The following is a 26213-nucleotide window of genomic DNA, read 5'->3' on the forward strand; positions in this document are numbered from 1 at the left end:
TGTGAGTGCACATGTGTGCAGTCACATGCACACAAATGCACACACAAAGAAGCAATTGATTTTATAAAGCATACCAACAACGGCTGGTAGGAAGGGTGAGCTGATAGAATGCTTGCCTCCCACCCGGATACCCCAGGTTAAATTCCGGAGCCCCACACACTGAAGGAGAGAACTGTCTCCAACAAGTGGGCATCTAACGTCGTCCACACATGAGCCATGGCATGTGCATGCCTACACACACACACACACACACACACACTACACAAAATGCAATAATGAGTCAAAACATAGAAACAGTGACGACGTGTTTTAAGTGTTCACTGTATGTGGGGCTTTGTCCGAAGGACTTGTCATGTATGAAGTTATGAGGAAACTGTCCAGAGAGTTCAAGTATCCTGCTTCTAGTAGAACTAAAACTTGGATCAAGGTCCTCACAAAGTCCGCATTTAGCCACCATGTTATATCCTTCTGCTTCCAATATCACTATTATTGGTCCTATTAAGTCCTTCACAGAGGATCCATCATAAAAACATGTCAATCATAACTGTGTTCCCCATTAATGGCAGTGAGTATCGTCAGTTAGAAATGTCATCAGACCTGGAAAAACGTGATGCTTTGCATATAGTAACTGTCACTACACCTGCCTTGCATGCCAGGGACCTCCGTCAGTTGGGCATCTAATACATTACATGCAACAGGTCCTGTGAGACACGTTGGTTTGATGTGGCAGGATTTGGTGCTTGGCTCAGCCACCATGGGATAAAACATTTCTTTCACCTGTTAGTTAAGGTGGGAAATCCTTAAATTCTCACTAGAGTCTGGGGAAATTTTACCTTTCATTATGACCGGTATGGGGTTTCCAGTAAAGCATTACAAACACTTGTAAAACATAAACTTTATTACGGTCTAGTCTACACATTACATATTCTCCTCATCTTAGGATCTTTATAGAATAATAAAACTGACTCTTGAATTACTTCAATTAAATGGAAAACACTGAAACCTTTGGAAGAAGAGAGATTCAAAGCTTTGCTGTTTTTTGCTTCCAGAAATGTGTGCTCTACTGGCCAGAAAAGAGAGGGATTTACGGCAAGGTTGAGGTTCTGGTCATCGGTGTCAATGAATGTGATAACTACACCATCCGCAACCTCGTCTTGAAGGTAAGATCGTGAGCTGTTGGCCATCCACACAGTTAGTGAGGTCAGGGGTTGCATTTCTTCTTTCTTAAGTGCTAACAGATTCAACTTACACAAGCTAGACAATGCCGAGAGCAAAGGCAAGCTATCCACGTTTCTTATCGTGTAATGCTATTTGCCTATGAAGCAATTGAATTAAAGAAGTTCATTTTGCTGTACGTTGGGGTTCAGTTACTTTTCACTTAGAGAACATTTCTGGCTTAGCCTTTGGAAGGGCCTTAACTGAAGGCTTATGCAGGAGACCTTCCTGGGACCTTTATGTTAGTGTCTTTCTGGTCTAAGCAGCTTTAAGTGAGGCCTGAGAACTATTGAAGAGAAAGTCTGCACTGATACATGACTGTGCATAGCAAGATGACCCTAAGGTGCTCACGTGATCTTAAAAAGCTTGGCCTTACGGTCATTCACAGGGACGTCCCTAGATGCTTCAGTCATAGGAATGTAGTCTTACTCTAACTCACGGGGCAGCAGGTTGTAACCAGCGTTGCCATGGGGCAGCAGATGCTAGCCAGTTGCTGTGGTATCGTTTTCACTTTTAAAGAATGTCCTATCTAAAGACCTCGATCCTATCAGCAGCCTACTCCTGGGATAGAAGCATCAAGAAGAGGAACACAGCAAAGGCTGGCACAAGGATGGTTTTTAATTAAAAACTGTAACAGAGGAAGGCTTTTCAGAAACCTACTTCTAAGCACATGCCTGATCAGAAAGAGATCTCCCACCTGGGTACTGAGCCAATGTGTGTGAGCCTCGGCTCCAAGTGTATCCTTCTCAGGGATTGCACGAAGTCCTTTACCGCTGTGGAATCCTCGGTGTTAATTTGAGATCTGTATAGAACTATTCTGATTGGGGATCAAGCAGACCTTCATGTGTTCATCAATATGTTTATACATAATCTCTCAAGACTTAGAGACCAGGAAAAACAATCTATCCCTTCCTTTCTGTTTATATTTTTACCTCCTAAGCAGGATGGTGGCCCATGCCTTTAATCCCACCACTCAGAAGGCAGAGGCAGAGGGATCTCTGTGAGTTCAAGGTCATCCTGGTCTTACATAGTGAGTTCCAGACCAGTCAGAGCTATATAGTGAGACCCTGTCCCAAGCAACAACAACATTTTCAGCTACTAGAATGTATTTTTATATATATATATATATATATATATATATATATATATATATATATATATATATATATATATATATACTGGGTCTGGAGTATGTGTGTGGCCTGTAAGCTCTAGGATAGATACAAACCTGGATTCTTAGAGGGAAGACATTCAGCTTCCCTGTCAGGACAGGGTCCTCACACTAAAACCTGGTCAGGGTGAAAGGATACTTTTGAAAAGCATCTAGATTTACTTTTTCCTACCTAGAAGTTAGCTGCCAGCAAGAAGAGAGCCAGAGAAGGCACTTGGCGCTGCTGAAGGTGACTTTTAGTTCACAAGTAAATAAGTAATTGAGTGGTTGTTGCTATTCTCAGCGAGGAAGTCACACCCAACATGTGAAGCATTACTGGTACACTTCATGGCCCGATCACAAGACTCCAGACAGTGCCCAGCCCCTTCTGCAGCTCATGCTGGACGTAGAGGAAGACAGACTGGCCTCTGAAGGCCGAGGGCCTGTGGTTGTCCACTGCAGGTAAGTCATGAACCCACCCTCCAGCCGAGCAGCTGTCTGCTCTTTACTGACAGAACAGGGCTTAGCTTCCGGAATGGAACTTAGTAGTAAATGTGTATTTATTAAAAATGTATTAATATCCTAAGTCTTAATCAAAATGATAGTTACAAGATGAATTAGAGCTTTTGGGGCATCTTTAGCAGACAGCAAACAGATTCAAGATGTTAATAAATGTCTGAGTAAGCCAGAGATCTTACGCCATCTTCTGACTTGAAACCCGTTGGTCACATACATGCTAAGGACTGCAGATAGCTTTAATTACTGAGAGATTGTTGTTGTTGTTTTAAGAGACTACAAGGACTGCGTCTCGGAAGCACTTCTTATTGTGGCAGACTTGGTGTAACAGCCATTTTCAGAGATATCTCATGAAAACAAGAAGCCAGTGTGTGAGGTGGGAAATGGACGAGTGGTCATTTATTTTAAGGAAGACAAAGCACACCCAGAGTGTGTAGGCCAGGCAGATGAGGTGACAGCAATGCTGGTCCACAGGGTTCTCTTCCTCGTGCCTACCTTGAAGTTTACCTCCCGTAACTGGCCCCTCCCCTTGCTTTCCTTTTCATGTGACCAACGCAGGTAAGGTGCATGCATTTCCAGGACGGGCCGAGTATCCTACATTTTTCCAAAATAATTGATGTTGATGCTTAACTCTCTACCTAAGAAAGGGCTTGATAAAATGTGTCGTTTTTAGATTTATCTTGCTCTCTTTCTATATTGAAGCTTTGTGGATTAATCAAAATTTTAATTTAAAAAATTTTATAAGCCTACTTTCTAGCATTAGACTTTATCCTAAAACCTTGGCGCTAAAGAGGAAACAACTGGTTGGGCATAGCTTAGGGCTGGAGCTAATGCCCACCCAAAGTCATTAAGCAGTGAGGATATCTAGGCTGAAAGAGGCACTTGCCCTATAAAATCAAGGCCCCTCTGATTACCGAACCTAAGAATGAGGTTCCTTTGTTCCCTCCGTTCTGCATCCAATGTTGACAGTTATCTTTGGCCCTTCTTTCAACTCCACTCACAGTATCTAATCAGTTAGCAGAATGGCTTTCCCTTCAAAGCTTCTCCCGTAATCACGCTTCCTGTCCATCCACCCTAGTCCAGGCCCTTATGACCTCATCCATGTAGTTCAGAAGTACTTGACTAATTGCACACACGTACCCTTCTCCCTCGGGCCACTCTGGCTTAGCTATGTGCTTCTCTGAGGTGATTTTCCTGAAAATGTTTGTATGACGTACAGTCCTTCAAAACTGGTGGATGGAGTCACATCACCTGGAGCAGTAGGGCTTAGCCTTGACTCTGTGGGTACACTACAGGGATGACTGAATTCCTTGACACGAATGAGCAAGTTAGAATGCATACCTGAGATTCTTTCTGGGAAGTTCCCATGAATTCTTTTAAATGTTCTTAAAAGTATACAGGGTGTGGTTCATACTCCTTAGCCCCACAGGTATGATCTTAGTTCCCCTCCCTGGTCCTGTTTCCTGCTTTTCTATTTAAAGAATCTTCTTTGCCACTGCAGCTAATCTATTGTGTGTCACAAGTCACACATTCTGTTTGCATCAATTCTTTCCCCAGATTATTGTTTCACCTGGGATCTATGTTCTCATTCATGGTAGACAAAGGACCTGCCCTTCCTAGGACATGGTCCAAATCCTATTTCTTCAGAGAAACGAAGACTCTTTATGGACAAAATGTCTTTATGGACACATTGATTAAATGGACCCATTCCTTATAAAATTTTTGTTACGTTCATCTGAAGAAAAACATACTAAATATGTGAAGTAACTATGATTCACTAAATAAGGACAGTAGCACATGTGGTAGGAAGAAAAAAACAACAAAAGATGCAAAGTTTAATGGTTGTTAGGTTAAGATTTTGTAGGTCACAAGTAACAAGATGAATAGGAAAGAGTTGTGCTTGACCAACGGGAGCCAGCAACCATGTCTGAGTAAAGAATAAGTAAATGGTATCTTTAGTTTGGAACAGTGAACCTAGAAGCTGTACCATGAACCAATCCAAGAAAAGTCCTGAGAGCTGCAGAGTGTCTTGATGCCCCCAATGGTCATGAAATGGAAACACACTGAGGATGCGAATATTCTACACAAAGGGAAGCGTCAGCCCCAAGGCTCGATCGAGCTAGAAAATAGGGAAAAAATGACAGGCGGGATGTTGGGGTAAAAGAAGTACAGGTGTTAAAGATGGTGTCAAGATTCCTAGGCTAGAAAGCCTTGTAGCTGATGGGTAAGGCCATTGAGGGAAGGATACATAGATACGTATATTTAAATATACTGAACATGTGAAATATAGTACCATCGAAAGTTCCACCTAGGTAAAATTTGGGGACTTTAGGTACAGAGTTGAGAGAAATTTACATAAAGACAGTGATCAGAAATGGGGGGCGAGGGGTAAGTTGATTCTGTACACTTACCATATATTTACTCTCTAAGGCAGGTAAACGCGTTAAGTTCTCCAAGACATACAACACTTCTGTTCAGTTACCATTTCGATGTCAATGACCTGAAAATATGTTCCTATAGTTGCATCTTCTCTCCTAAATAGAAATGAATCTTCAGTTACTCAGTAGACTTCAGCGTCTAACTGCACCTCCCAGCCAGCTCTCTTCCCAGAATTCCCTCTCACTCCTATGCCAATACCTTTTATTTTTGCCTTTAGGCCTAGGTCTCTCTGACACCCCCCCCCCAACTGTTCATCACAATTGCAATGTGTCTAAATATTTTCTTTCCTTTCAATAGCCCATTCCTTGCCTTATTCTTTCCAGAACTTTCTAGAAAAATTATAATAGCTGCTCTCCATTCTCCCAACCCCTCACCTCCTTCCACCACATTCATCCTACTACTTATAATTAAATGAAAGATATCTACTTTTTGCCCAGTGAGGCTAGCTTACTACTCAGTAGGCTACTTCGATTCATATCGGTCTTATCATTGTTATTAGTCTTCATTTTTTCAAAGCTAAAAGTATGCATTTTAAAGAGTGAAGTTTATTTCACTGTTTTTCCTTATCCTCTCGTTCCTTTTCTTTCCCATTCAGTGCAGGGATTGGGAGAACCGGATGTTTCATCGCTACATCCATTGGCTGTCAACAGTTGAAAGAAGAAGGAGTCGTAGATGCACTAAGTATCGTCTGCCAGCTTCGTGTAGACAGGTACGTGGACAGGGAATGGTGTCATAGAGACTGTGTGTCTGAGCGGAGCTGTCCACCCCAACGTCATCTAATCAAGATCACCCCACAAACATGACAGCTCTATGGTCCTAGGTCTCTGAACTAAAGAACATGCATTGTGTATTGGTTCCAGATTTTGTCTATTATGAGCAACGATGCTACACACATGAGTATATACATATTTATTTTAGACTCCGTTTTCAATTCTTTGGAGTATTACTGGATCCCACACACTCTTGCTTGTAATTCCCAAGTTGGCAATATACAGTTTTCTTCAAGAATTCCAGTTTTTTCCCACATCCCACCACTTTGTTTTCAATGTGTCTCAGTGGGATGATTACCCTTGGGATGATCAATGCTAAGCTTGAAAACAAAACGGGGAAGAAACATCTTGTCCCAAGCCTGACTGGTGAATGGAGAGTCAGGGCAGTGATAGAGAAGAGAAATAGACTCCTCTTAAGAATGGCATGAACAGAGGGTGAGCATGGAGGATGAGCATGGAGGGTGAGCATGGAGGGTGAGCAGCGAGCCTCCATTGGACACAGCAGTGCTCCACCTCAAAGAAATACAGGACTCTCTCCTTTCATCCAAACAGCTAATGCTTAGTAATAAGATATCTAGGGTTGTTCCAGATGTTCAACGTGCAAATGCAGCCTTACAATGATGAACGAAGCTTCTTGCCCTCCCTCTGAGAGGTGAGAGAGAGAGAAAAAGAAGCAAAGGCATAAGCAAGATGTCATGAGTCAGAAGTAAGCGCTAGGAAATGATAGAACAAAGAAGGGGTGGGAGCTGAGTCCCTTGGACTTCAGCCCATGACCGAGTGCTCCCTGAAGGTAAACCTGTGTAATCTTCATTAGAGATATTTTCGATACTCAGGCATTAGGAGTCACAATTATAATCCCAGTACTTTGGAGGCTGAGGCAAGAAGATTGCTGAGAATGGGCTAGCCTGGACTAAATTAGGGAGTACAAGAGCAGCCAGAACAGCATACCAAGACCCTATCTAAAAATTAACACACAGAGAAAGAAAGGAAGAGAAAAGAAAAGGAAAGAAAAGAAATAAGGAAGGGGGGAGGGAGGGAGAGAGGGAGGGAGGGAGGGAGGAAGAAGAGGAGGGAAGGATGGAGAGAGAAGGAAGAAGGAAGGAAGGAAAGAAGGAAAGAGAGTTGTCCAGGAAATATTTTGAGCACCTACTAAGTTATGTTCTGGAATGTTAATAAATGAAACAAAGGAGTTATTCTGGAAATACAATAGCTTGTGTGTGCCTGTGTGTGTGTGTTTGTGTGTTTGTGTGTATGTGTGTGTGTGTGTTTTCATGTCTGTGTGTATGTTTGCATGTGTGTGTGTATGTTTGCGTGTCTGTGTGTATGTATGTTTATATGTGTGTGCGCATGTATGTGTCTGTGCCCCATACATGGCCCTTGGGATACTGTGTGGCCCACAGAAGTTCCAGTGAATGTCACTTGGTTATCTGCTTTACTTTACTATCTCTCCTTCCTTTCTGCCTTGGTTTAGTAGAGCCTGCCCACTGAGGCAGTCCAAACCGTGGGCTCTGACACTGAGTCTGCGTCTTCTCTTTCATGGCTTCCAGTTGTGTGGTCTTAAGTGGCTTACTTGGCTTCTTCATTTTCTACCTTTCTGATCCAGAGAATGGAATCAATAATAGTATGTAGTTCACATTGTGTGAAGCCCCAGCACAGGATAATCATTTCATTGAGTTTAAGAGCAGCGGTTATCACTATAGGTAGTGAGTCTACTTGCTGTGCTCTGGTAGATGACAGGATCCTAGTCGCACTCACCGGCTTGCAAGCTGCATTAAGTGGGTTGGAGCCACACCCTCTGACCTCACCCTCTCTGTTTCCTCATTTGCATATTCCAGATGCCACTACTTATAAAATTATTTTCTTTTTGTACACGCTAAAAGCAATCGCAGTATCCCTACTCTTTAATTCTGATTGCCATCTTAGACTTGAAAGACCTTTTGCTGACACCCAGTACAATCCATAGACATTGAAAGAGATTTAGGGCCTGTGAACTCTCTCAGTGGGTTAAGGTACTCAGGAGCAAACCCAAGAACCTGAGTTCAACCCCCGGGACCCACATAGTGGAATAAGAGAACCTGCTCCTTCATACATGTTGTCCTCTGATCTCTACACGTGTGCCTTAGTGTGCTCCCCACAGATACGCATACACAGAATAATAAATGTAATTTAAAAACAAGATTTTTTAAGAGGATCTGATCGGTTCTCTTCAGATTTGGAGGCCTATTTTTACCTCTTGTGTCCTAACTCAGAGGTTAAGGAAGTACCTGGTAAGCCCAGAACTCTCACCATGTTGACTTTAATCTCTACTAGTTCATACATCTATAAGTGAGTCCCAGTATAGGACACTGTCTTAGTTAGGGTTTACTGCTGTAAACAGACACCATGACCAAAGCAACTCTTATAATGACAACATTTAATTGGGGCTGGCTTATAGGTTCAGAGGTTCAACCCATTATCATCAAGGAGGGAACATGGCAGCATCCAGGCAGTCATGGTGCAGAAGGAGCTGAGAGCTCTACATCTTCATCTGAAGGCTGCTAGCAGAATACTGACTTCCAGACATCAAGGATGAGGGTCTTAAAGTCTGCACCCACAGTGACACACCTACTCCAACAAGGCCACACCTACTCCAACAGGGCCACTTCCTGGCCCAATCATATACAAACCATCACAGACCCCAAGTCCCTGATGCTCTCTGACCCCATTGACCATAGTCACAGAAAGCCAAGTGCTACTTTCCTGCTCTGGTTCCAGAATTCCATGAACACTGACTGAAGTGCACAGAGAGAAACTCTCAGCTAACGTGATGCCCAACAACTCCTGCCGGGCACCATTTCAAACAGCTACTGAGAAAGACACCAGGCCTGCTAGGCCTTCTCCTTGTTTTGGCTCCTGTTACTGTTGAGCCTACCCTCCCCCCAGCCCCACCCCACTCATTTCCCAGACACATCCCCCCCTGAATTGTTCTCCAGTTCTAAAAGGAATCACAATACATTTTTTAATCCTATCAAATGCCTCCTCTATCTGCTCCTTCCTTCCTAAAGCAAAGGCCAGAAAGTTTGGCCTTGGCCTCCAGTCAGCACCAAGGTCTTCCCACGGGGCTAGAACTTTTGATTCTCGCTAGACTCTTCAAAACATATCCAAATCCCCTGCTGACTTTGTCCTTGGATTTGAATCACTGCCGATATGCATGTCAAATATATTTAACTGATTTCATAAGATCCCTGAGTGGAAGTTCAGTCTTGGAGCTGCTCACTTGCATATACACTCTCAGACTGTCTCCCTTTGTGTGTGTCTCCCTTCTGTCCTCGTCCCCCTGGAGGCTGTAAAAGGCACAACAGAAATCCTTCTCCCCCTTTCAGCTCATCTTGCCTCTTCGTCTTCCCCCTCTCTCATCTCTGCTTTAATGGGTCCAGTGTTTTCCTGATAGGCCTTACCTTTCAGATTCCACTTGCTAGCTGATTGCTGCTAATGGCTTTACCTTGGACTTGGACTCAGGCCTCTAAGAAACGAAAGCTAAGCCAGGCCTGTTGGCACACACCCAACAGCTCAGAAGCTGAGGCAGGAGGATTCCCAGTTTGAGGTTAGCCTGGATTTTTTTCAGTGAGATCATTTCTCCAAAAAAGGAGAGGGGAGAAAGACAAAGAAAGGGAGGGAGGGAGGGAGGGAGGGAGGGAGGGAGGGAGGGAGGGAGGGAGGGAAGGACTGAAGAGAAAAGAGAAGGGGAAGGGAGGGACAGAGGAAGGGAAGGCTAAAGAAAGAAAGGTAGGACAAAAGAGTCTTTAAAGAGTACAAACATCATCTCTGTTCTCTTGCACTGTTTCTTTCTTTAGTATGTCTTCAGCCTCTGTCCTTCCTTCGTGATCTCCCTGGCATCTTAGCCTTCTACTCAGGATCTCTCAGACATTCCAGAATGTATTGTTGAACAGACAGAAATTTATCTCATTAAGATATCGCCACCCTGGTCTTCAAAGCACATGACTCATCTTACTCACAAAATAAACTTAGACGCTCCGTGGGTGGCAGAAGCACATTCCTTAAGTTCTTCTCTTCTCTTCCTCTCTCCTTTCATTTCTTTCTTTTTCCCTTTCTTTCTCTCTCTTTCTCTCTTTCTTTCTTTCTTTCTTTCATTTTTTCCAAGACAAAAAAAAAATCCATTAGGCCAGGCATAGTGGCATCTGCCTGTGATCCCAGCACACGGAAGGGAGAGTCAGGGGTGGCTGGAGTTCAAAGTCATCCTCACCTGCCCTCTGAATCTGAGGAGCCCGTACTCTAAAAGAAAAACCTCATCTCAAAAAGACAAAGGAAGGGAGGAAGAAAGAGAGAGAGAGAGAGAGAGAGAGAGAGAGAGAGAGAGAGAGAGCACAAAAGGAGAGAGAAAGAAAGAGATAAAGAAAGAAGAAGAGGGAGGAAGAAAGGATTCTAAAACAATTCTGGAAAAGAAGCTATTCTATGAAGAGTTCCTCAGCAGACACCCATTTCAAACTGTTGACACATTCACCCACACTGATTTAACCACACGAAACTCCCTTGAAGAACACCAGAGTAAGAAAAAAAATAAGTATAAGATATTCAAGCTATTCTTCAAAAGTTTGGTGGTGGGGAAAGAACTTGATAATTTTATCATTTGAACAGGGACCATGACCTGGGGAAAAGGGAAGGTAGTCCTTGGATTACTAAATATTGATCATATAAGAGAGAATACACAAGCCTTTCTTGAACTTTTACAATGCACGCTTGCAAGTGTGCCTGCATGCATACATGCATATGTACATATATGTGTGCCTGCATGCATGCCTGCTTACATACATTTTACTGGAGATTAGAACCCAAGGACTCAGGTTTTCTAGGAAAGCATTCTACCACTGAGCTATATCCCCTTGATTTTTTTTATTGCCGAGACCACAGTTTACTTTCATTGCCCAAACTGACCATGAACTCATGGTGGGTAGCCCAGTCAGGCCTTGAAATACCTGGGGTTCCAGGCTTCCACCAGGAGACCCAGCTTCTTAGCAGTGGCCTCTGCCCACCGGTGCTGCAAACCTGTGCACAGTGCATCTTCCAGTCCCTTCACACTGAGCAGTGGGGCTCACACCAGCTCTTGGGATACCGCAGCAAGAGGACGACAGTGAGTTTAAGGCCAGGCTGAACTACAAGGGGAGTTTGAGGCTGTCACAGGCGATAGAGTGAAACTCCACCTTTGTCTTAAAAGAGCAAATAGTCTACTCATGTCTCACAGCTGCCTCCTTAGAGAAGCTGAGGTAAAAAACAAGACAGTGGCTCGGACATGGGACTTACCTCACAGCTGGTGAGCCGTGAGTCTGAACACTGGGCAGAATCAGAAATCCTAGGGACGGGCGGGGGGGGGGGGGGGGTATTACAGCACGTGGTGGTTCTTACAAAGTCAGGCAAGCGTAGGTCACCTGTACTCAAACCTCAAATCTACCTGTTAGCAATAGACTCGTGTGTTCTGATTTAGGACCGAGTGTGTTAGGCTGAATGGGTGTTTCCAGTTGTTCAAAACATCGGCACGGCTTGCCAGTGGACTTTGGCAAGGCTCTGTTATTACTGGCTTTCGGGCAACTTCTATAAATAGACACCACAGCTTTGGTGGCAGACTCGTAAGTCTGTGGTTCCACTTTTAATAATACTTTCAAGCATATCTGCAACTGAAATAGGGTATCTTTACTTTTCTAAGTAGTTCAGATCCAGTGCACGGCACCCGCGAGTGTTTTATGTAGAAGAACATTGATGGATCGGCTGCTCTCCCCACGGTTTTAGACTTTTATCAAGAGATAAGCAGGATACTGTGGTAACTGGGGCTGAGGATGGTCTGGTGGAAGAGTATGCAGCTAACCATGCAGCAGAAACAGTCAGGCATCTCAAGACCACATGCAAGGTGCTTGAAGCAGACCCTACCTCTGCCGCAGACTCTCTGAGCACTCCTCTCCAGGCCTCTCAGCCTATTCACATGAACTTGGAGTGGAGCATGTTGTCCAACCCCTTCTGGTATGAAAACCCCATCATAGCAGTGCCCTATTTCATAGGCCTCCATCTAGCAGTCCTGTAAATTAGATTTCATCCTATGACTTGAAGTGACACGCGCATGCCTTTGAAAGACCGTGACACGTGTACCATGTTCAGCTGCTGTCCTGATACTGTTGGGAAGTCACATGAACTCGAGATGCCCTTGCACTGAGGTGCAGTGACTGGGGAGTGGTCACATGTATTCTAAGATCCGTCTTATCTGTTGCTTTACTGGGGTCTTGGTTCCATGGAGAGCAATGACGAGGTAATAATACCCATAACATTTGCCTGCTACCACTAGGGAAATACTTGGCCTCAGAAATAGTAATCAAAGGATTAATTCTTAAAGCAGAATCCAAGATCAAAAGGATAAACCTCATTTCCCAGGTCATATCATGTATTAAATCTCTCTCCTCTCTCCTCTCTCTCTCTCTCTCTCTCTCTCTCTCTCTCTCTCTCTCTCCCCCCTCCCCCCCCTCTCCCCCCTCTGTGCATGTGTGTGTGTGTGTGTGTGTGTGTGTGCGCGCGTGCGTGCCCACGCACGCAGGTGTGTTAGCACTGGCGACTGAATATAGAGTCTCATAAATCATATCCCCAGATCGCTTCTTGCTTTTTATTTTGAAGCCCAGTCCTATGGAGTTGCACAGGATAGCTTTGAACTCACTCTGTGGCCAAGACAAACCCTCAATTTGAGATCCTCCTGCGTCAGCCACTCAAGTAGCTGGCAACATAGGCCTATACTAGCAGACATACTTGATGTCTTTTTAACACTCTCTAAACTAAATTTCTAATTTTACTCAAACTTTAGGTTTGGAGTTAGATCTTGGAGACTTCAGTAAGTTAAGCACAAAGGTGTAAGTTCTCATACTCAGTTCTTCACATTGATCCTGAGATTCCATAGAAGCCAGGAAAAAAAATGCCCATTTCTGATGAGTTCAGTTTAGATCAGTACCTATGCTGCAGTCCTTTAATGCAGTTCCTTATGCTATGGTGAATCCCGACCATAAAATTATTTTTGTTGCTGCTTCCCCAACTGTCCTTTTGCTACTGTTACAAATTTCGATGGAAATGTGTTTGGAGATGGAGGTTGGCCAATGGGGCTGAGACCCACGGGTTGAGAACCACTGCTTTGAATGACATGTTACTAACATCACAGCTAATAAGTATGGGGAGCTCTCTGTCAGCCCGGTCGGTATGGAAAGAGATGTTGGGTCGGCCAGGTTTGCCTATTGAGATTGCCCTACATGCATAGGCTGGCAATTTAAAATTTTAATTATCTGGAAGAAAGGACCCATAACATCAGTATTAAAGTGAAAGGAGTATAATCAGTTTGTGTTAATGGAAGAGCTCGTTTATGCTTTGCTTAGTCTTCTCAGCGCAGATACTGTTAATTGAGAACTCAGTTGCTATGGAGCTGTATTGATCAGGAGCCCTTCACCATGCATCTCCCTCTGCAATGGACGCCATAGGTACCCCAACTGTGCCATGGGAGGTCGTGGCAGAAAATCATTTAAACACTGAATGTAATATATGCACATGTCCCTTTAAAAAACATGAGAGTGGGTACTGGGAAGACAGCTCCACGAGCAAAGCATTCGTCATAGAACTGGGACCTGAGTTTGAATCCCCCGCTGAAATTACAGTAGAAGGCATCTGTAATCTAAGTTCTCCTACCATGATTGTTTCCAGCCTGTGGGTCATGATCCCTCTGGGGATCAAATGATCCTTTCACAGGGGTCACCTGAGACCATCTTCATACCAGGCATTTACATTATGAGTCACAGCAGTATCAGAATGACAGTTGTGAAGTAGCAATGGAAATAATTTCATGGTTGGAAGTCACCACAACGTGAGGAACTGTATTAAGAGGCTGCAGCATTAGGAAGGCTGGGAGCCACTGTCCTATAGTGAGGTGGGGATTGCAGACAGGAGAGTGCTAGGAAGCTAATGGTGCATCAAGGCTTGCATATGCAGAGGTAAACAATCTGATGAGATAAAGGCAAAGATTGACACATATATACACACATACATCATGCACACACATCATGCACATGCACACACATCATACACATACACACACACACACACACACACACACACACATCATGCACACACAGTGATTACCATAAGTAACGATGGTCTATAGTAAAACACTCCCAAGAACACAGAGATCATGCCTCATAAAGATTACAGGAGAATGGCTAAGAAGCAACCTGTGAGTGTCCAAAGAAAGGCAGCAGGACAGAAGGACTATGTACCACTGCAGATTGATTGCAGACATTTTCCCTGTCATATATGCCCCTCCCCAACTCCCCACCCCTAACCTCTGAAAACTGGCAGAATTTGAAAACAGAATCTGGGAAATGGAACTTACAACAGAACTTCTGGATCCAAGGCTTCCTAACACATTCCTTGATTCCCTCAGCCGGAACAGGAAGCAATCTGTCTGATCCTGGGTTTTGGAGAGTTGCGGAAGTCTGTAGCTGGCTCAGTGTGCCCTTGCCTTAGGGGCCTTTGAGTGGAATGACATCCAATGGCTCCACTCGTAGCTTCCCAGGCAAAACAGAAAGTGCTTCCCGTGTACAGCACGGCATTGTTGAAACGTCTTTATCGCCCCTCTTAGAGAAGGAATGTGTACTCCATCGATGTCCTGTTCCAGTGTACGTCCTCAAGTAGGCCCTGTCTCCAAAATCTAACTAAAGTAATTTCAGGTCTAAAGTTTCTACTCCTTATTGTAATGTTATCAAGCATAGCCTGACACTTATTGCATTTCTATATTCCCAGCAAACCACAATGCTACACCCAGTAAGTGACTTTCAAAGACCTCACTGGGGGGCGGGGGGGGGGGGGATCAAGAATTCCGAACTTGGGGTTACTAAATCCCAGGACATCTAGAGATGAAGTCCTGAAAGTTGGTGTGTGTTTTCCTGACATTCTGGGTTCTGAGCGCCTAATAAGAGGCCCTCTTTGTAAGACAGGTTTCACAATGGTGTCTTCCAAAGACTGCCAGGCAACCTGTTTTTTCATTCCAGCTAAGAGATAACTGGACTTAGTTTCTCAGTGGTGGGAGTAACTTTCAGGGAGAAAAGTGAATCTTGAAAGCAGTGCTTGAGCTAGTTCTGGGGATACAGATTAACTGGGAGAGAGCTTGCCCAACATGTCTCAAGTCCCCAGTTCAATTCTCAGGGCTGTATAAACCAGGAACAGTCATTCATGTTTATGATCCCAACACTTAGGTGGTAGACTCAAGGAGATCAGAAGTTCAGGGTCATTTTCAGCTACATAGAGAGTTCAAATCCAATCTGATACATGTGAGACCCATATAAAAAATATTAGTGCTGTGGTTGAATTAGTACTTATCTGCCCTGGCTTTTATTCCCAACAAATTCTTCAGGCCTGTAGCATACTATTTCAGAGAAAGTATCTGTATTTAAAAAACCTGGTCTGAGGGGCGAGGCTCAGTTGGCAAAGCATCTTTTTTTTTATTTGATTTGATATGATATGATTTTGTCGTTCTATAAACATGAGGACCGGAGTTCAGTGATCAGAACCTATGTTTAGAAAAAGCTGCGTGTGATGGCGTGACTTTGCAATCCCAGTACTAGAAAGTCAGAGACCTGTAGATTTCTGAGGCTCACCGATCCTCCAACCCAGCCTACTTTGAGAGTGCAGGCCAGTGAGAGGCCCTGTTTTAAAAAGAAGAAGAGGAGTGTGATAGTGTCTGAAGAATGGCATTTGAGGTTGTTCTCTGGCTTCCGTGTGTATGCATGTGTGTGTGCACATCAAAACCCACCACAACACCGTAAGAGATCTGCTTGAAGTCAGGGATGCTTATGTGTTAGGTCTCCCTTGCTTTTGTTTTACTTTTGTTCTGTTTTGCTTTCAGGACAGGGCCTCTCTACCACGTAGCCCTGTCTTTCCTGGAACCTCCTGTGTAGACCAAGCTGGCCTTGACCCTACAGAAAGATCCACCTGCCTCTTCGTCCCCAGTGTGGGGATTAAAGGCTCGAGCCACCACACCAGACTTTGTTTTGTTTTGTTTTGAAACAGGGTCTCATGAGGCCCAGTCTGGCCTCGAGTTCCCGATCATCCTGCCCTGCCCCCTCCTCCCTTGTACTGGGATTACAGACTTGCACCGCCACCACACCCATCCGAATTCTCCTTTCTTGACCTGACATCTGCTAAGGATCTGGAAAGATTTTTGGTGCAGTGACTGGCACACCCCACAGCTGGTGTCTCACCGGCTCAGCCTCTCTTGACTCACGCCAAAGCCCTCGGGGCTTTACCCAGGAGGCTCGTTTTCTTCTACGCCTTTTGTTCTAAATTTACTGTACCAAACTTTACCAAAAGAATTCCAGATTTGAAAATAATAAAAAGCAAAGGATTGAGAGTTCCATTGTTAGCCCAGAAGTGAGTCACCCCTGCAGAATTCCCTCTGTCTACTGATTAGACCGGATACTGACTGGGCGGTGTAGCAGGAAAGGCTGTAGCTGTGTGTGTGTGTGTATGTGTGTGCGCGTGTGCGTGTGTAGTGACAAAAGGTCACAAAGCTCTCCCCTGGATATTTCTGAGGCTTGGAGAGTTTTTGTCTTGGTTTTTTGTTTGTTTGTTTGTTTTGTTTTTGTGTTTGTTTGGGGGCGGGGGTCCAAAATACCATCTCACTTGCAAAGCATAGGCAAGGGAGTCCTATGTTTTCCCCTCTTCTACCTCGAGTCCACCCCTAGATGACACAGTTATGTGCTTTCCCACACAGGAAGGAGCTGACACTGATTTCTGGGTTGGGCAGACCCAGTGAGATGCGTGAGGGCATGTCTAGAAGGATAGCATATCAGAATCCTTTCTGGTCTGGTTAGCAGTCCTCCTACTCTATGAGCACAAGGAAAGCAGGCCGGGTAGCACCTTTACCATAAATGTGGCTACTTTGTTTCTACAGCATAGGTTACCACATAAACAGGATAAACAAATAATCTAGTACCAAACCCTGGCTTTCCAAGAGGAAATAGTCAGAACCTCACCAGGGCTTGGGAGTGAACCGTGGCATCCCAAGCAACCACGATGAACAATGGACCTGGTGTAGTGCTGAGTGAGTACCGACTCAAAGAACAAAGATGGGCAGCAGTTTGTACCGAAGCAACCACTGTGATAAGCGTTTGTGAATTCTCCATTAATCCTTGAAAAGCCTGAAACCTTCTCAGGTAACACGTTCACTTGCCAGATCAGGGCTTTGCTTTTCCAGATCCTCTGTGGGTGTGAGCAATGGAAAATTTCTGGCAGACAAAATCTTCCACAGGTCACCAAGTTGAAAAGCCACCAAAAGCAAAGTCATACTAGTGACAGGTGGAACTGGCAGGTTCTCTTGACCCCTGTCTCCTCTTCCTCCTCCTCCCTAATAACTGAGAACCAGGGACTCAGGGGCTTTGTGACTGTCCTGCGGCTAGACGGCCATATACTCCAACCATTTAATGCTCATAACGCGATGACATGTGTCATTCACATGACTTTATAAGTGAGAAAAGGCTGTGGAGGGAGGAGATGAGCGGCCCACCAAACTCAGAGCTCAAGTGTATGGCGATGCCCTCCTGTAATCTCAAGAGCTCAAGTGTATGATGATGCTCTCCTGTGATTTCAGCACTTGGGAGGATGACACAGGAAGATTACAGGAGTTCGAATCAAGCCTGGGCTCTGGCTCTGGCTCAAAATGACAACAATAAAAATTCATTGATTGGGTTGGGGATTTAGCTTAGTGGTAGAGCACTTGCCTAGCGAGTGCAAGGCCCTGGGTTCGGTCCCGAGCTCCGAAAAAAAGAAAAAAGAAAAAAAAATTCATTGATTGAGTCACGCAGCTAGTAGGTCTAAAACTTATCCCTGATATCTGCCAGGCTCTCAGCCTACTGCCTTCTTTTGTAGCAGCTGCCTCTCCTATAGCTCTGTCTCGTTGTGTAGAAGTGCATCTGGATCATTCCCATCCAGACTTGACCAGACTGGACCAACTTGTCCTTGGGCAAGCCTGTTCTTAGTCCTTGAGGCTGTCAGAGAATTAATTCACCCTGTTTGACCAAAGGATTCTATTCATGAAGTGGTATTCGCTGCACTTGGCCTTACCTGAAGCCTTTTAAATGCCACTTGCTCCTCCCAGCAGGGATAAGTACGTCCAGCTGGTGTGTGTTCAGTATTCTTGCATAGGAAAAGACTGATGTAATAAGATAAAAAGATGACGTAATAAGATAAGTCACCCAATAATTAATGGAGACAGGATTTCTCTTGACAACAGTGTGTGCCCAGTTTGCTCTTGCTTTCCCTTGGCCTCCTAACATACTTTGGTCCCCATGGGTAGTGAACTTGACCCGTGATGGTCCAGACCTTTTCAAACACACAACCACGGGCAGAGGGAAGAAGCTCTCACCGCTTTTCATTTACTTGTCTTTTCTTTTTGTCTTTTGAGATTGTCCTCTGTGTTGTGGCTGGCCTTGATCCTCCCCCTCTACCTACCTTGATTCTTTTTTTATTAATACCTACTTAATAGTAGACACAAATTATAGCTTACCTTATGGTACTTCGTAAACCCTGAGTTTGTAGCTAAAGAGAATTCTTCAGTTCTCTAATAGACTCAGTAAGCAACAGCTCCGTGTTCCTTCCTCCATTGGGAGCCAATGCAGCCTCATTTTCTAAGACTTGGAACCACTGTAGACACTGAAAATCTAACCTCTGGTTGACTCTAAGCTATGACCTCCTGGAGGTAAGAGATTCTCTAGTGCCTGCTCTTCAAAGGGCAGTCGGATGATGCCTTTGGGGTTTTGCTTGGTTTTGTTTGAGGATGGCTGTTTTCAAAGTAATACGAGGGGCCCTGCCCCTTGCCCTCTGGATCCAGTTTGCATTAGGAACTGGCTGTTTCAGTAAATCCACAGGGCCCTGTCTGACTGAATAGGTGCCTGGCACCGATTGTTGTTAAACTGGGCTTGTGTGCGGGGTATAATCATGAAACTCTCCTGAAGCTGTACACTGTACAGCTGCATTCCCTTCTTCCGCAAGCACAGTTTGTATACTGTACTGGCTTCCTGGGTTCGTTCTGTATTTTGTTTCACATTACCAGCTTACAGATGAAAAATGTATTTTCCCTAGACTAGAGTAAAACCTGAAGGGTAACCCTGGGTCTTAAGTTCTGACGAGGGTCAATGGAATCTCCTATATACCAATGTTTTCTGTGAAGAATCTATTCAATATTTCCCAAGATGATTGGGATGAGTTCTTAAACCTAAACCCACTTCTAAGGAATGCATCCTGGGAAACATTTCCTTTAGTCCATGGTTTATTTATTTTCACACAGTATAGAAATGCCATGGCCTGAATTATTTACTTGATAGATTGTGTATTTGACCTAGGACTAGTTAAATGCCTATTTGATATAGAAGTTGAGTGGTTTTCACTGTATCAAGTTTGAAATGTAACAACATGCCAGACCTTAAAAACCTACAACTTAGCCAGAAACAATTTTAAGATGAGATAAAACAATGCATGTCTTGTCAAATTACTCATTGTAAGGACGCCATCTTATTTTGGTCCTTTCTTTTTCTATATATATTTTTTTTAAATAAATGACATAGGTAAGATGTAAGACACGCTTGTGGAATGTCTAGAAGGTTAAGTCCTAAGAGTGAGATATGGAAGAATAATCTATTGAACGTTAGAAATAGTGATTCAGAAGTTATAAAAAAATAGTGATTTAGTACACAAGAACATTGTGTTCAGACGAAGAATTGGCGAATTGAAATTAACAGGAACAAATGTAAGTTCCTGTGTGTAATTTCAAATTTTCAATAGCTGGAATACAGGATGGAGGGGGGGGAAACTGCAATTTTCACATTCAAATGCAACCCTGCTGACTTTTAATTAACCGAACTGTTCCTAAGCTGCTCGCTGGGTATCAAGCCCCTGCAGGAAGGCGCTGTGACCTCACCTCCTGACGTACCTGCCGAGGTAACCTCGACGCTCTACATACCTAAGGGAGCAAATATGCTTTCTGGCAATCTTGTCCCCTTAGGGGACAGATACCGCACTATAGGAGGGTCCTATTTCATAAAATAGCACACAGAAGTAGGAGAGTCTTGGTGAGTGACGGGGAAACCAGGCTTCACGGAGATGCTGAGTAACCACAGGATGTTTAGTCTAGAGAAGAAAGATTATGAGGACTTTGATGGTTGTTTTCATCATTTCAAGAACTATTGTGTGACTACAAGGGGAATCTTGAGACGCACTGGGGCTATTCCAGTTGGCCAATAGGGTGAGAATGTTAGAGGGATTCGTTTTGATGTCTTCAGAAGCCTGCTCTAAAGGTGTCTCTGCCCAGGAGCATTCCAGAAGCTGCTGACAGCCCGGCCTATAGAGAAACAAGCTTTTGCCAGTAATTCCAGCGAATGATCCTTGAGGGCCCCTCAGATGCTTCTCCTTTTGTTCTTATTCTCCAAAAGAAATGGGAAATAGCGACACTTTCCCTGGGTCTTCCTGAAGCTTTCAGATCCACAAGAATGTTGCTGGAGGGCACCGTGTGGTCCCACCTTCCCCCACCTTCGATGGCCACTGCAGCAACCTTGACTTAGTTAACTGAATCTGTTAGAGTCAACAGAACTTGGCCACAGTGACTCTGTTCCCGCCATGGTCACACACTGGTGAGCCACTTCCAGTGAAATGGTTACTAAGACCTTAACTGTGATTCCTTTGGCCCATCCACTGGACATCCTAATGCCAAGCGCTGAACAGAACAGTCAAGGGGAGGTAAATGGTAAGAAGACGTTCACAGAGCAGTCAGTGCCCACAAGAGGCAGTGAACACAGAGGTTCCACTTACAGCACACAGCTTGACGTAGGAGTCTCCATTCTCTGAGGGAATGTCAAAGGAAGGGAGGTGCCTCTCCATGCCCTGCAGCTGCCCTAATATTTACCGTGGCTGCATCTCCCAAGCCTCGAAGTCTAGACTAGCATCTCCTGAACACCTGCTTTGTGTTTTTTTAGAAAGATACTTTCCCAGACGTCATCGCATAACTAGGAAAAGAGCGTGGTTCCTTAGTTGCCATTTCTGTTGTCGAGTTCTGACCAGTCAGTACTTGGAAAACAGAATGTATAGTTCTCCTTGGAAAGACTGTGGTAATATTTTTTTCGCAGAAGTTGCTACCTCAGGAAACCAAAGTTGCCTCTTTATTCCTTGCAGAATACAAGGATTTGGCACCATGTCAAACCTGCCTGAGGAATCACTGCCTAGCTCACAGGATGTTAGCCTTGCAGCTTTGGTAGTATGGCAGGCTGAGGAAGCCTATAGACAAGGCTGGTTTCGGTTATCTTTAACCAGAAGTCATGTGACAGTGGCAGCGACACGTCATGCTTTAAGTCGGAAGTGCTTCCAGGGTCTGAAAATTACTTTGAATAGTACCAACCACCATTAGGAAAAGAAAAAAAAACAGATAAAACAAAGGATGAAGCTAAAATAGGACTCTCTGTGAACAGTCACAGAGAGATTAGAAGAATTCAGATCCTTACTCTTATGATACTCTTACTCAGTGAGATGAAAGGCTGGTTAATGTTTACAGTAGTGTCTGACAGTTTTGTCAAGCAGAAGAACCACCACCCTGGGAGAAAATGTGATTAAAGTGTTGTATATATGAAGGTAGGATGGAGTGGTCAGTTTCCACACAAAGCAGCTGCCTTCCACTGATCTGTGTCACGGGGATGCTGGACAGCTGGTGATGGCAGTGTCTCCAACAAAGAAGAAAAGCAAGAGGCAATTCCCAGGTCCAGCCAGCTGAAGGACCTGCCCACTATTGTGCTTAGATGCCTAGCATGCCAAAGGCTGGTTGGTGCCCAAATAACCTTAAACCGCTTTACAGTAGACCTTCGACTTGTAGGAAGAGTGCTGGAACACAGCTCGGCTGTGCTTTGTTAGCCAGCCTACTTCCACCACGCTTATTCCCAAGTGGAGAATGCATTTTAGCAGGACAGATGAGGCTCCAGTGAAATGCTACTACTCCTCCAGCTGCTCCGGGTAGACCAAATGCTCTTAACTAGAGCATAGCCATCACCTCGCTTTAGCAGAAGAGGGAACAAAACCAAGTGCTTTTAAGGAACCTGTGTGAATCCCACAGTTTAAAATGAGCACAAGGAGTATTTGAGCTGGATGGTCTGACCCACTCCAGAGTCCACGTATTCATCCGTAAGGTTCGACCCCTGCTCTGCTAACAGTACATAGGTAAAGGCGCTTCCAGGAGGCAGGAGGATCAAGGTTGGAGGTCACTCTCTGCCACAGAGTGAGTTCAATACTGGCCTGAACTACATGGGACCCTTTCTCAAAACACTAAAATAAATAATCAGGTGCCTAGAGTACCTGGTATTATATTAAGCCATATGCATGTATACATATGTGTGTGTGTGTGTGTGTGTGTGTATGACTGTGTATACATGCATATACACGCATGTGTGCGCGCGTGTGTGTCTGTGTGTGTGTATGGAGAGAGTGAGAGAGTCATGTGTTGCTAATTACAGAGAGATGTTCTGGAAAATGTATCATTAGACAACTTTGTTGTTGTATGAACATTATATAATATACATGTAAAAACCTGGATAGCATGACCTACCACACAACTAGATGATGTGCTACGTACATGGTACTGCATTTCCTGCTTCCTCCAAAGCCACCAGGAACCAACAGAAGCACAAGAGAAGATGGCACCGTCAAGCGGTGCAATGGTCGTGAGATGCATGCAGTGGCTGCTGGCCTAACAGGGCGTTCAGTTTCCCAGTCACCTTTCCCTTAACACTGAAGTAAAGTGCGTGTTAAGTATCTAAGAAGCATAGTGAATACCATGGCCATCGACAAAGTTAGCATGGCCCGTCCTTAGGAAATGTACAGTGAGTAGAGTGTCAGCAGGTAGGCCTGTCCACACCAGCCTCGTCACTGTCACTAACCTATGCTAGTGTGACACAGCACTGGTGCATACATGTGGCCGCCTTGATGTGTTAACCTTGACGTGTTAACCAGCCAGGATGGTAAAAAGAGTTTCAGAATAACAATCGTTAGATCAGCTCTTCTGCCTGTTCGGCGTGAGACTCCCGTTCCGGCCTCATGTTTAGGTTACAGTATTATAAGGTCTCAGCAAAACTGAGTGACTTTGTCATCTCTTCTGTGTAGGGGTGGAATGGTCCAAACCAGTGAGCAGTATGAATTTGTGCACCACGCTCTGTGCCTGTTCGAGAGCAGACTTTCGCCAGAAACGGTCCAGTGACTCTGAAGATCTACCAGAGCGTCAATCTATCACGGGTGATTCGTCAAGTTACCTACTGAGGGCTCCGAGAAGGAGCTCCCCACGATGGATGAGGAGGCTCTAAAGCCAGCCTGAGGCGTGGATTGTGGAAGCTATGGTAACTTGAAAGATTGCCACCTTTGTGTATAGGACTGTGTTCTAGGCATCCCCCTAGTTACTCCGAAGGACCTGTGCTGATGGAGGTGTGACAGTCCTCATGCAGCCTGAGGAGGATTCTGTTTTGTCTGTGTCGACTCTCACACAGAACCTGTATGTGTAATATTCAGAGTCTGTGCTTATGGTGACTGGAGGAGCTGCGGAAGATATCGTTATCCTGTGTTAGATGCTTTAATGTTCACAAAGCCTGTCTTGTGACTGGACTGTCAGCTGTTCAACTGTTCCTGTATTAAGTGCTATTACCTATCTCAGTTACCAGAGTCTTGCTGCTAAAGTTGCAAGTGACCGACAATGGATTTTTAACCATGACGTTTTTTGTTTTTGAAAAAAAAAAATCAAAGGCAGTAACTATTTTATATGGAGATGTGTCTTGATTATCTCTAATAAGTGTGTATTTATAGTATCTCCTATGGATCAATTACAGAGCACAATGATTGTCACTGGATATATATGTATATGTACATTACAGGTATATGTACGCATATATATTCTATTATTAAGCATAGAGGTAGCTCCTGTTTTACAACTCTAACTACTATATTTCTACATTGTGACTTGTTTTACTTTAAAAGGGGATAAACAAATTTATAGTAACTATAAAGTATCAATAATTTTAAATACTCATCTCTCTTTTACTAAGAAGGGATTTTTGAATATAGTGTCTACTTGGTTTCTCTCTCCCAGTAAGAAGCAGGTGCCTTTGGGGATGCTCCAACCTGTTTCATCCCCAAAAGTTTTTCTGAGGACACCGTCATGCACGCATGACCTTAAATTTCTAAAAGGTTTTCTTCCTCAAGAGACCAATGAAGGCAAGATAACCGCACTCAGCAAACATGAGATGTTCTGCTCAGATGTGAATTTTCAATGCAGCAAAGTTGACTTTCGTACTCCCAATAAATGACTCTTAACAGCAAATATTGAGTGAAGCCTATTCTTTTCTTACCCCCCGTTTGAGAAAAGGCCACAGTGCATGTGGATAAGCTGAAGTAGGTAATACGATGGCTTTAATTTTAGTCTTCTCCTGGGGGGGAGATGACTCTCTCCAATTGCAATCTTGTAATCACTTGAGAGATAATCATCTTGAGTGCCGTCATTACGTGGTTTTCCTTATAGACGCCAGCATCTCATTATACAAACAGTACGTGTTTATGTCTTTATATCCCTTGTCACGGAGCCCATAAATTGCATGGCTTACGTAGATTGGGCAGAATCCTATCACCTGAAAAGAAGCCATGATGCAGGAAGACGCAATTATCTAACATTACGATTCCCTCTCTCCATCTTGAGGTTAAGACATAATCATGTGCCAAAGCGGGTGGCAGGGGAAGACTTTGTGGGCTTTATTCTGGCTCCTGGAGGCTGGCTCTCCATTTTAAAGAGATGATCATTATCCCTCCTTTCTAAGGAAACAGACAAAAGGACACTGGTGTAAAACTTCCCCCAAACAATTCAATTGGAGGAAGTGTGTCACTGACTTTTCCCCTCTCCGTGAAGCACATTTCCTTCCTACTCTTTGCCTCTCTTATCTGGGAGAATTTTTTTCCCCAAAGCGAAGCATGAACCGTCGTTAAGTGGAAAATGGAGGCTGAATTTTACATGACGATACTGACCTGCTTGATCCTCGGGAGCTTGGGTGAGTGGGTCTGCCTCAGTTTCCTGAGTCATCTCTCTCAAAGTTAGCCCAGGAGGCTGCTAGCCTTTGGGGAGGTGTCTGAAGTAAGTCAGAACAGGACCCAGGTCTCCATGGCAAGAGAGCCAAAGCTGGTGAGATGGGGGTTGGGGGGATTAAAGGAGACAGCTCTGGCCACACTTCTGAGATTTCTCTCTAGAAGAAAATAAGCCTTTGCCGAGTGCCTGGGACACTCCTGAAAGGTTGGGTGTCGCAGTGAGGAGCTCTGAGCAGACATCTTTTATTATTTACACGTAACAGTCTGTATAAGCACTCTGTTTCTTCTAATCAAGTTAGAGTTTTACTTTCTTTCACTTTAAGGAAAATACATACATAAGGAGTGCAACTAAAGGAACAAGGAAATGTGTTCTAGTTGTCATTTGGAAGGATTGAATATTTCCAAGGGACCTAGGTTGCTTAGGTTAAAAACTAATTGGAAATGATCTCTGAGCCTGGATATTTTACTCTTTTACTGTGAATGTTTAAAAAACTGGGCATTTAGTCTTTAAGGAGTTCTGATACTTTTTTTTAATGTGTTGCTATTCAGTGGAAAACTAAAGACATTGTTATAAAACCAGTGCTGCTCTGCGGGGCGGTGGGAGCTTAGCCTCTGGTAATCGGTACTTTCGTTGTTTGCTACCAGCCACAAGTTAGGCTAGGAAAGATGGGACACCCCCTTGTGTTTTATCTTTTAATAAATGTGCCCAATCTTTAAAAGTGTTTATTCAAACTATGCAGCTCGTAAACAAATATTTACTTCCTCTGTGAGCTGTGGATGAGGGGAGGTCTATCTCTCTTCTACATAGTGGAACAGGGCTATGACAGGAAGAGACCTAAAGGACTCAAGGGGACCAAGCTGTGCATTGAATTGACCTTGATAAGGCATACGCCACTCTATATTTGTCTTTCCTCATCCAATGGAAAGCCATAATCTTTGGATGATTTCGTTTCTTTTCCAAGATTCCT

The 26213-nt window shown here is 44.1% G+C and overlaps 2 protein-coding genes across 6 annotated transcripts in view; both read left to right on the top strand.

The window, feature by feature from the left end:
- Window positions 1–24493, top strand: part of Ptprr (protein tyrosine phosphatase, receptor type, R) — a 267001-nt gene extending 242508 nt beyond the window's left edge. For all 5 annotated transcript variants that reach the window (NM_053594.2, NM_001113390.1, XM_087559339.1 and 2 more), the window contains 4 exons: window positions 1050–1160; window positions 2670–2827; window positions 5916–6029; window positions 23290–24493. In NM_053594.2, the coding sequence (NP_446046.2) occupies window positions 1050–1160; window positions 2670–2827; window positions 5916–6029; window positions 23290–23383 (477 nt within the window). In that variant the 3' untranslated portion in view covers window positions 23384–24493. The remainder of the gene's footprint in view (window positions 1–1049; window positions 1161–2669; window positions 2828–5915; window positions 6030–23289) is intronic.
- Window positions 24494–25124: 631 nt separating this feature from the next.
- Window positions 25125–26213, top strand: part of Ptprb (protein tyrosine phosphatase, receptor type, B) — a 104522-nt gene continuing 103433 nt past the window's right edge. The window contains 1 exon segment of the mRNA NM_001429500.1: window positions 25125–25211. Coding sequence (NP_001416429.1) covers window positions 25157–25211 — 55 coding nt within the window. The 5' untranslated portion in view covers window positions 25125–25156.

This window comes from Rattus norvegicus, chromosome 7, assembly GCF_021556685.1.
Source record: "Rattus norvegicus strain SHRSP/BbbUtx chromosome 7, alternate assembly SHRSP_T2T, whole genome shotgun sequence".
Taxonomy (NCBI): Eukaryota; Metazoa; Chordata; class Mammalia; order Rodentia; family Muridae; genus Rattus; species Rattus norvegicus.